Here is a 10,887-nt window from a genome sequence, read left to right as displayed (position 1 = left end):
TGCAGAACTTGAGATCTCTGAAATGTAATTACTTGTTTAATAATAATTTGATGGGTGCTAATATCTGTCCTATTTCACAAATGTAGAAGTGTGCCTTACTATGCATGTGTGAATTGGAAATGTGTTATTTGCATATCCCAACTCACCGTGATACACCCTCCGTTTAGCTTATTTATTGTTTATTTATTCATGACTCTAGCATCTTGGGTTCCTACTATACTGTTTGATGCAAGACAGTGACGACTGATGAGGGATCAAAGTAGTCTCTCCTGTGTGCCTCCATAAAAACATAATGTCATAAAGATAGTCCATGATGTAGCACGTGGCCCTAAATGAACAGAGCCCGCAAATATTGTCCTCCAATCATCATCACTCGATTTGGATCAGAGTGTGAATTACGGGGGACCAGTGGGGGTAACAGACCCCCTGAATGCTACGAGTCACCTAAATGCAACATAGTAAAACTTTAAGAGAGGGTCTTTCAATTATGCAAATTTAACAATTCTCCTATTTATTTAAAGTGCAATAAAAATCCAATTGTATTTGTCACATGCGCTGAATACAACATGTGTAGACCTTATTAATGTGAAATGCAGTTTTAAGAAAATAGAGTTAAGAAAATATTGACTAAATAACTAAAGTAAAAGAAAATGAATAAAGTAACACAATAAAATAACATTAATGAGGCTATATACAGGTGGTACCGGTACTGAGTGAACGTGTGGGGATACAGGTTAGTCAAGGTAATTTGTACGTGTAGGTAGGGGTAAAGTGACAATGCGTAGATAATAAACAGCGAGTAGCAGCAGCGTAAAAACAAAGGGAGGGGGGGGGGGTCAATGCAAACAGTCCGGGTGGTCATTTGATTAGTTGTTCAGCAGTCTTATGGCTTTGGGGTAGGAGCCTTTTGGACCCAGACTTGGCGTTCCGGTACCGCTTGCCGTGTGGTAGCAGAGAGAACAGCCTATGACAGGTGACTGGAGTCTTTGACATTTTTTGGGGTCTTCTTCTGACACCGCCTGGTATATAGGTCCTGGATGGCAGGAAGCTTGGCCCCAGTGATGTACTTGGCTGTACCCACTACCCTCTGTAGCACCTTAAGGTCGGATGCCAAGCAGTTGCCAGACCAGGCGGTGATGTAACCAGTCAGGATGCTTTCGATAGTAGTGCAGCTGTAGAACTTTTTGAGGATCTGAGGACCCATGCCAAATATTTTCTCCTGAGGGGGAAAAGGTGTTGTCGTGCCCTTTTCACAACATTCTTGGTGTGTTTGGACCATGATAGTTTGTTGTATTGCTACAGTAGTAAATATTAAAATAAAAGCTTATTCCAAATTAAACAAACATAATTATGACTTACTGTATGTCTGGATTTGATTAGAGCTCTGATCAGCATGAAAATTCAAACCTGATGCTACCTGAGCCTGATGAGTCATATATTAAATACATTTTATGAGCCCTACATTAACAAAAAAAAATGTAAAAGCCCAAATTATTGTCCAATACATATATGATTCATAGGTTACTGCACATTACGCACAACAGAAAAACATAAAAGCCCATAGATGTATCTAGCTATATGCTTTCTTGGGGAAATAAATTAAACGAGCTCCAGTCTGCAAATTTTTGGAGTTTAAACTGTATTACTATACTGTATTGTATTATATGGACTGGAATTCGTTCAAACCATGATAAAACAGAAGAGAACATGTACACAGTGGCCTCCATCATTCTTAAATGGAAGAAGTTTGGAACCACCAAGACCCTTCCTAGATCTGGCTGCCTGGCCAAACTGAGCAATCGGGGAGAAGGGCCTTGGTCAGGGAGGTGACCAAGAACCTGATGGTCACTTTGACAGAGCTTCAGAGTTTCTCTGTGGAGATAGGAGAACCTTCCAGAAGGACAGCCATCTCTGTAGCACTCCACCAATCAGGCCCTTATGGTAGAGTGGCCAGACGGAAGCCGCTCCTCAGTAAAAGGCATGACAACCTGCTTGGAGTTTGCCATAATGAACCTAAAGACTCTCAGATCATGAGGAAACAATAAGCCGTTCCTCAGTAAAAGGCATGACAGCCCGCTTGGAGTTTGCCAAAATGAACCTAAAGACTCTCAGATCATGAGGAAACAAGATTCTCTGGTCTGATGAAATCAATATTTAACTCTTTGGCCTGAATGCCAAGTGTCACGTCTAGAGGAAACCTGGAATCATTCCTATAGTGAAGCATGGTGGTGGCGGCATCATGCGATGGGGATGTTTTTCAGCAGCAGGGACTGCGAGACTCGTCAGGATCGAGGGAAAGATGAATCGAGCAAAGTACAGAGAGATCCTTGATGAAAACCTGCTCCAGAGAGCTCAGGACCTCAGACTAGGGGGAAGGTTCACCTTCCAACCGGACAACGACCCTAAGCACACAGCCAAGATAACGCAAGAGTGGTTTCGGGACATCTCTGTGAATGTCCTTGAGTGGCCCAGCCAGAGCCCGGACTTGAACCCAATCGCGCATCTCTGGAGAGACCTGAAAATAGCTGTGCAGCAACGCTCCCCATCCAACCTGACAGAGCTTGAGAGGATCTGCAGAGAGGAATGGGAGAAACTCCCCAAATACAGGTGTGCCAAGCTTGTAGCATCACACCCAAGAAGACTCGAGGCTGTAATCGCTGCCGAAGGTGCTTCAACAAGTACTGAGTAAAGGGTCTGAATACTTGTGTAAATGTAATATTTCCGTTTATTTTTAAAATAAATTTGTTTGTCACTATTGGTTATTGTGTGTAGATTAATGAGGGGAATGAGGGGAAAAAATGATTTAATAAGTTCTAGAATAAGGCTGTAATGTTTAAAAAAATGTGGAACAAGTCAAGGGGTCTGAATACTTTCCGAATGCACTGTATATAGATATCCTAGCCTACCCTTTTCAGGAAATACATTCAATGCAGTATTAGCCTTACATTTAGCTAGTTAATGATGGGTTATACATAATAAGCGTTTAACTTATATCCTCTGTCTCTTGCGCATTACACAATCGTATTTTGGATGTAATTTCAAGGGAGTTGATGGAGAGAGAGAGAGAGAGAGAGAGAGAGAGAGAGAGAGAGAGAGAGAGACTGTGAGAGTGCTCACATTTGCACTGATTTAAAACAACAATATTTGACTGATAGGCGTTTTAAAACTTTGCAGCTGTAATTTAAAAAATTATTATCTTTAAATTAAAAAATAAGTTGTCCCCCCCCGAAAGCCAGATGGAGATGGGTAAATGAGACGCTGTAGCTTAGGCTATACTGCAGCAAATGTAGGCCTACGTCTACATGCATTGTGAACTACACTCTGCAATGGGCCGTCTGCCCCCACCCTTTGATTCATCATGCAGAGGCTGTAGAGAAGCCAGATTTAGACATTGCATATCATTTAATAGTTCCAATTCATGCCATGCTGTTCACATAAATAATTTATTATAATTTACCTGTTTCTCGCAGTTATTTATTCCCGGGAAAAGGGAGAGGGTTCCCCCATTCAACCCTATTCTTGTTGCCTTCTTCTGTGGTCACAAGCACAGGAAGTGTAGCCACGAGCTGAAAAACTGGTGTCATCTGCCTGTAAATGTTTGACTACTTATGCACTATGCAAACAAGCAGTGGTGGAAAAAGTACCCAACTGTCATACTTGAGTCATTTCTATGAAGATACCTGTACTTTTACTCAAGTAAAAGTGAAAGTCACCCAGTAAAATACTACTTGAGTAAAAGTCTAAAAGTATTTGGTTTTAAATATACTTATCAAAAGTAAATGTAATTGCTAAAGTAAACTTAAAATGCAAATCAATTTATAACATTTTTGACATGCGTTTTTCTGGATTTTTTTGTTGTTATTCTGTCTCTCACTGTTCAACTAAACCTACCATTAAAATTATAGACTGATCATTTCTTTGTCAGTGGGCAAACGTACAAAATCAGCAGGGGATCAAAAAATACTTTTTTGGCTTATTTTGGCGAGAGTGAAACCTCGGGGGAAATGGCGCAATGGAGTGTGGGATTGTAGTTAATTACCACGTTTCTGACCTGAACTGGTTGAATATGTATAATGAAAACTACAACTCCCTTCAGACATACATGAGAACACCCCATTTTTCTCCTCCTAGAAGAACTGGTTAGGCTGTTTTCATGTTATCTAGAGCGTTAATGACTGTATCTGTGCTGCTGGCAACAATTTAATTACGATTTTTGCCGACTTTTACTGACACAGGTCATATTCAACGTGTGTTGCGCGTCTCGTAAATTCAGTAGTTATTCTGCACTCTGGCACACTCAGACGAGAGCACTCTGAAATCGGAATAGATAGTCAGCGTGAATTTACGAACGCATCCCCCGCGAAACTGCACGCTGGGCTCACAAAAAATGTGATGTTTAATCGCTCAGCACTATTCTGCACAAATAATATTATATTTGAATAAAGTATTGAATAAAATCAAAGTTTATTTGTCAGGAGCACAGGTAAATAGTACACTGTGTAAATAGTACAATGAAAGTATTACTTGCAGCTCTTCCTCAGAATGAATGTAAAGTAGCAGAGTCAATCAATAGACAATAAGACAATACAAATAAAATTATCACAACAGTTGGTAAAAAAAAGACAAGGTAATAAAACCTATAATAAAAACACAATCATTTAAAGATGCACTATGCATAAATCGCTCCACCACTTTCTGGTTGCAAAAATTATGTTTATGTCACAAAACAAGCAAGTATATTGTAGAGAGTAATTGTACCGTATAAAGAACTGTGAATATATATTTTCCATAACCATAAATATTGTGTTTGAAGCTGGTGTACAAAACCCAAAGTAAAAAAAGCAAAACCGAAACTTAAGAGGAAACATAAAAATAGAACACATAAAACATATCTGTTTCTTAAACTTGCATTCGATGAGAATGACAGATCTGTAACACACATGTCTATGTAAATTTGGTTGGGTCGCTACATCTTGCAGCTTTAATGTAAAAATTGATAAAGGAGAGCAAATGTCCACAATTCATTGGGATTTCATGCCATGGGTTGCTATCAAATATCGCGTGAATAATGCTTATGAACCTGGGTGGGAACGGACAAATCATAGCTCATGAGGCGTTTCTCTACCGACCAATGCGCAGAAGAGAAGTGCAATCGCTTTCTCAAACAAAGTGAACACTCGCAGTAAACTGACCCTGTAGCCATCTCATCTGACAGAACGGTCTCTTTACGAAATCATCATGCCATTCATTGATTTGGAAAGTAACTTACCTGCTAGTAAGTTTTCTGAGGATTTCTTGAAAAAACTAGGGTCCAGAACAGCTGCTGTTCTAGGCAAACCCGAAGAGGTGAGTATGTAGCTCTGGTTCACCGCGTTACAGTCGATAGCGCGCCGGACCTCGGGCTCGAAGGTCAAGGTTTCGAGACCTGCTCCCTGCTGTTTCATTACACTATATTTAATAACGCTACTGAGTGAAGTAGCCTCACTGCAGCTAAATAGCAGAGGTTACAAAATATCACCAATACAACATTCTCTATTGAGATTGCACTTTACTGTAGCTTAGCTAGGTTGTGCTCGTGTGTGCATTTATGTTGTATTTTTTATGTAGAGAATGATGTTGGTGGTGAAGCCTGGACTGCCAATGCTCATGGGTGGAACTTGCGCTCCGTGCGTCATACTGTCCGTGTCCGCCATCGGTGTCACTGACACTGCGGAGAAGAACAAGGAACACAGTGCCAATATCTTCCCTTTTCTTATTGGAGAACTTGGTCTTACTGAAGACAGGTTAGTAGATGATTGTGTGTGTAATATGCTACAAATCATTAGTTTTCATATGAAGACGACAAGGAGCTAGCTGTGGATAAAGGACAAAGTCATGTGATACCTCCTCTGATATTGAAAGTGGGAGTGTCCAACACAACTCAGTTATGACCAGTTCCTGTATCCTGTAGCCTCTTTAGAGCACAATTCAACATTGCCTTCTTTAGCAAGTTTCTTATCTGTTATGCCATGGTGTTTCTGGATTTATGGACAGTGCAGATGTGTAGGCTACAAATACAATAAGTTGTTGATTATAGCCTACGGCTCTTCAGTAAGGTGCTCCACTGCCTTGCAACAGCGTCATTCAAAGGGAATATAAATGTAAAATATGTATTTACTATATACTGGATTTCATTTGATATTGCATGAATATAATATTGCATTTAGTAGATTTTAATTATATAAACATGATGTTTGGGTATTTGATTTGCATTACATTAATCTAATTATAGGTTAACTTGTATTCTCCAGGATCGTGATCAGGTTCTATGCACTGGAGCCTCATCAGGTTGGAAAGAAAGGTACTGTTATGAGTTACCTGTAGGAGGCACTGTGGACGACAGAGTGACTTCAAGCATCCATTCCACGACAGTTGCCGTTGGAGAGGACAAACCCTGTCAGTGTTTCCACCACTCAATTGGACATGAGTGCCACATGTCGTCAATAAGACTTGCATTGCATTTTAGGATTATGGAATTTGTCCCCATGAAACTATGTCCTGGAACCAGGACTCGTTCATTTATATTTCTGTACATGTCTGCCATAGTAAACAGAACCACACATTTGACAAGCTAGATGATAAAATACCCTGATTAGAGGAAATGTAAGTCAATTGACCTGTATTCATTGATATTACTATGTCATTTCAACTATTCATTTCATATCACAAGAACATTGGATAATGTGGTTATTGATTTTTTTTTCTCTGCTGTTTTGGTGGTAAGAATCATAATGACTAACATACACTACCGTCACTTAGAAATGTCCTTGTTTTTGAAAGAAAAGCATGTTATTTTTTGTCCATTTAAAATAACATCAAATTGATAAATACAGAGTTTCTCTGTCCAGTGTCTGTGTTCTTTAAACCATATTTTCTTTTTATTGGCCAGTCTGAGATAGGGCTTTTTCTTTGCAACTCTGCCTAGAAGGCCAGCATCCCGGAGATGCCTCTTCACTGTTGACGTTGAGACTGGTGTTTTGTGGGTACTGTTTAATGAAGCTGCCAGTTGAGGACTTGTGAGGCGTCTGTTTCTCAAACTAGGCGTTAATGTACTTGTCCTCTTGCTCAGTTGTGCACCGGCGCCTCCCACTCCTCTTTCTATTCTGGTTAGAGCCAGTTTGTGCTGTTCTGTGAAAGGAGTAGTACACAGTGTTGTACGAGATCCTCAGTTTCTTGGCAATTTCTCACATGGAATTGCCTTCATTTCTCAGAATCAAATCAAATTGATTTATACAGCCCTTCCTCCATCAGCTGATATCTCAAAGTGCTGTACAGAAACCCAGCCTTAAACCCCAAAACAAGAACAAGAATAGACTGATGAGTTTCAAAGGAAAATTATTTGTTTCTGGCCATTTTGAGCCTATAATCGAAGATTTTTGCAATTTGTTCCAGTCGTTGGCAGCAGAGCACTGGAAGGAAAGGCGGCCAAAGGAAGTGTTGGCTTTGGGGAAGACTAGTGCAATATACAGTGGGGCAAAAAAAGTATTTAGTCAGCCACCAATTGTGCAAGTTCTCCCACTTAAAAAGACGAGAGAGGCCTGTGATTTTCATCATAGGTACACTTCAACTATGACAGATAAAATAAGGGGGGAAAAATCCAGAAAATCACATTGTAGGATTTTTAATGAATTTGTTTGCAAATGATGGTGGAAAATGAAGTATTTGGTCAATAACAAAAGTTTATCTCAATACTTTGTTATATACCCTTTGTTGGCAATGACAGGTCAAACGTTTTCTGTAAGTCTTCACAAGGTTTTCACACACGGTTGCTGGTATTTTGGCCCATTCCTCCATGCAGATCTCCTCTAGAGCAGTTATGTTTTGGGGCTGTTGCTGGGCAACACGGACTTTCAACTCCCTCCAAAGATTTTCTATGGGGTTGAGATCTGTACCTGCTGGAGCGCGTGCTGCAGGTGGGTGTTGCTATGGTGACCAATGAGCTGACTGTATTATTGACTGTATGTTTGTTTTACTCCATGTGTAACTCTGTGTCGTTGTATGTGTCGAACTGCTTTGCTTTATCCTGGCCAGGTCGCAATTGTAAATGAGAACTTGTTCTCAACTTGCCTACCTGGTTAAATAAAGGTGAAATAAATAAAAATAAATAAGGCGGAGCTTTACCTAGCAAAGACTTATAGATGACCTGGAGCCAGTGGGTTTGGCGACGGATATGTAGTGAGGGCTAGCCAACGAGAGCATACGGATGGCACTGTGATAAACTACATCCAATTTGATGAGAAGAGTGTTGGGGGCTATATTGTAAATGACATCGCCTAAATCAAGGATCGGTAGGATAGTCAGTTTTACAAGGGTATGTTTGGCAGCATGAGTGAAGGAGGCTTTGTTGCGAAATAGGAAGCTGAGCAATCGGTTGAAGAGCACGCACTTATTTTTACTAGCATTTAAGAGCAGTTGGAGCCCACGAAAGGAGTGTTGTATGGCGTTGAACACCGTTTGGAGGTTAACACAGTGTCCAAAGAAGTACCAGATCTGCCTTTTCCAGCTACAATAGTCATTTACAACATTAACAATGTCTACACTGTATTTCTGATCAATTTTAATGGATAAAAATGTGTATTTCTTTCAAAAACAAGGACATTTCTAAGTGACTCCATATTGAGGAACAGTGCACTGTAAACCAAGCTAATGTTAAAAAATAAAAAAGGGCTATCTTTGCATGCAATACAGCCCACAACAGTCCAGTATTAGGCCTAATCTTGTCAAACAGCCATATACATGTGAAGGCAAAAAAATAAATGTATATTTCGACTGTGTGCTTGCTGTCCATACATTAAACAATTTTGTATTTATTAGGATCCCTAATTAGCTGCCAAGGCAGCAGCTACACTTCCTGGGGTTCAAACAATATTGTTAGTCTTAAGTTTGCCTTGTAACAACCCCTGTTGGATCAGCTTATTAGTATACAGTAATGTCCTTTTGTTTGAAACAGCAAGGCAAATGAAGATGTTCTTGCTCATTCTCGTTTGGCTTGTGTTGAATTCAGAACAACACCCCTTTAATCTTGCTGTATGCATGACATCTTTCAGGATGTTGTCTGCTTCTCCAGGTCCGCTGACAGGGTCAGGTAGAATCTCCCCTTAGCTTTATCCTTATTTATCAGCTTGGTCAGCAGAGCCACTGAGCCTCTTCTCTCTAGCTGCTCATCGTTAAGGATGTGAAAAGACAACTAGGGATTGAGAATTACTGCACAGTGATATCTCCCCATATCCCCATATTAGTCAAAAGATAAGACTATGTTACATACCTATACGTATTTATTTAACTTCTCAGCAAGACTATTCTGGTTCATCTTCTCCAGGATCTTCAGAGTGATTGTCACAGCACCGTCCAGTCTGTAGCTCTGCACCATTTTATCCACTGTGTCCATCCTGTCTCTATTCTCCAGCAAGCTCTTTGGGATGGGAGGATAGTCATTCAACACACCCTGAGTCAGGAACCACTGAAATCTCTTCAACCCGCCTGAGTCCAGATCCTCCATAATGTTAAGCAGCTGAGCCGAACTGATCACCATGGTTGATCACTACACACACTACTTTAGAACAAGGAGAAAAACTGGTCAAACTTTGACTGAAGCACCCTCTAATAATAGTTTTTTTAATACAGAAAAACAATACAATCTTTTAGTCTTTATTGAGACAAAACATCGTACCTTTTTGGTATCCAAAATAAGCTTTTCTCAGTGCCAACGTGTCACGATTGCAACACCCGGGGTTTACTTTCACTTTTGACACCAGGAAATATCTGTATATGAGTACACTCTGGCGGGAAACAACTCACAAATTCCTTCTTCCTTGGGTGTGTTTGTGAGAGAGAGACAGCTAGAGGCAGGTTTGACAGACTGAGGATTCTGTAGGACTGCCCTGTTTAGTTGTGAAAATGGTCCTGTTAAAAACATGTAATTTCAGAAATGAAAATGAATATGAAGGACCAATAGACCTATAATAAGTGATTAGAATCAGGACCAGAACATGTGGATTAACATTGTGTTGGCCTGTTTGCATCTGTTATAAGTAGGATTTAAACCTGAGAATATTGTGCATACAAGTTTTGCTTTGTTTACAGTATGAATGCAGTACTGGACAGTGCCTTGCACAGATTGAAGAGTAAACTCTTCCACTGATCCTTGGTTAGTATTGAAATGATCCCACAGTTCCTTCAATTCAATGACGGACACCACTGCTGACAAATTACTATAAGAACCCATAACTAACCTCACATCATGTGGACCAGGTGATAGGCTACACATCCCATAATGTCGTGTACGAGTAGGACAAGACATAAGTGGCAACCACAGAAGGTAGAGCTGACAACAATTAGAACATTGGTTTACATTGTGGGTCACCCTGAGCCTAATTTAATTTGATGGAACTGTCCCCTACCAACGAGACATCAACATTGACAGGGTGACTGGGGGAAGTGGTACAAACTCCTTCAGTAAAGAAAAAAACCTATAAAGAATAATACATTAAAAAACATTGACATCTACAAGACAACATTGATGATCTGGAATTTTTATATAAACTGAAACAATTTTGGGTCTGGAAAACTCTGATATTGATCAGTTTTGCAGTCCTAGCTTCATCACATAACTATAGTCTGTCATTAACGTGTGAATGTAGCTGTTTGTTTATAATCTACTGCAAACGCCACTTGCCACAGCTGACATCCCTCTAGGAAAAATAAAGTTATTATATTGTATTATTTTATTTTCTATTAGTTACACTGCATTCTAGAATTATATTATATTATTGTGGCTGTACCTAAAAGTGACTTAGTTCACAACAGCTGTCTTATCTAGGCTTGTGGTTCCCAACCTTTTTTGCTTAC

The 10,887-nt window shown here is 39.9% G+C and overlaps 1 protein-coding gene and 1 long non-coding RNA gene across 3 annotated transcripts; one reads left to right on the top strand and one right to left on the bottom strand.

Annotated features, from left to right (window-relative positions):
• The first annotated feature begins 5,214 nt into the window (after nt 1-5,214).
• ddt (D-dopachrome tautomerase) lies at nt 5,215-6,882 on the top strand. The gene is made up of 3 exons (XM_064943329.1): nt 5,215-5,346; nt 5,608-5,783; nt 6,291-6,882. Exons 1-3 carry the CDS (start codon nt 5,239-5,241, stop codon nt 6,361-6,363), a joined length of 357 nt encoding a protein of 118 aa, XP_064799401.1. The 5' UTR covers nt 5,215-5,238; the 3' UTR covers nt 6,364-6,882.
• Nucleotides 6,883-8,579: 1,697 nt separating this feature from the next.
• LOC135518276 (uncharacterized) lies at nt 8,580-9,815 on the bottom strand. 2 transcript variants are annotated; one of them, XR_010452133.1, is made up of 3 exons: nt 9,710-9,815; nt 9,305-9,592; nt 8,580-9,196 (listed from the first exon to the last, which is right to left on the bottom strand). It is a non-coding gene; the product is annotated as an uncharacterized LOC135518276 (long non-coding RNA). The 2 variants fall into 2 exon arrangements; XR_010452134.1 differs by having other exon boundaries at nt 9,305-9,589; nt 9,710-9,813.
• Nucleotides 9,816-10,887: the final 1,072 nt, after the last annotated feature.

The sequence above is a fragment of the Oncorhynchus masou genome, chromosome 28 (genome assembly GCF_036934945.1).
Source record: "Oncorhynchus masou masou isolate Uvic2021 chromosome 28, UVic_Omas_1.1, whole genome shotgun sequence".
In the NCBI taxonomy this organism is placed as follows: domain Eukaryota; kingdom Metazoa; phylum Chordata; class Actinopteri; order Salmoniformes; family Salmonidae; genus Oncorhynchus; species Oncorhynchus masou.
Note: the sequence above shows the minus strand (reverse complement) of the source record. Positions and strands in the feature narration are given on the sequence as shown.

Bases quoted from the DNA above. Each gene is read 5' to 3' on its own strand.
- ddt (XM_064943329.1), top strand. From the start codon at position 5,239: ATGCCATTCATTGATTTGGAAAGTAACTTACCTGCTAGTAAGTTTTCT. The intron at 5,347-5,607 runs GTGAGTATGTAG...TTTTTTATGTAG, and splicing joins TTCTAGGCAAACCCGAAGAG to AGAATGATGTTGGTGGTGAA. The intron at 5,784-6,290 runs GTTAGTAGATGA...TGTATTCTCCAG, and splicing joins CTTGGTCTTACTGAAGACAG to GATCGTGATCAGGTTCTATG.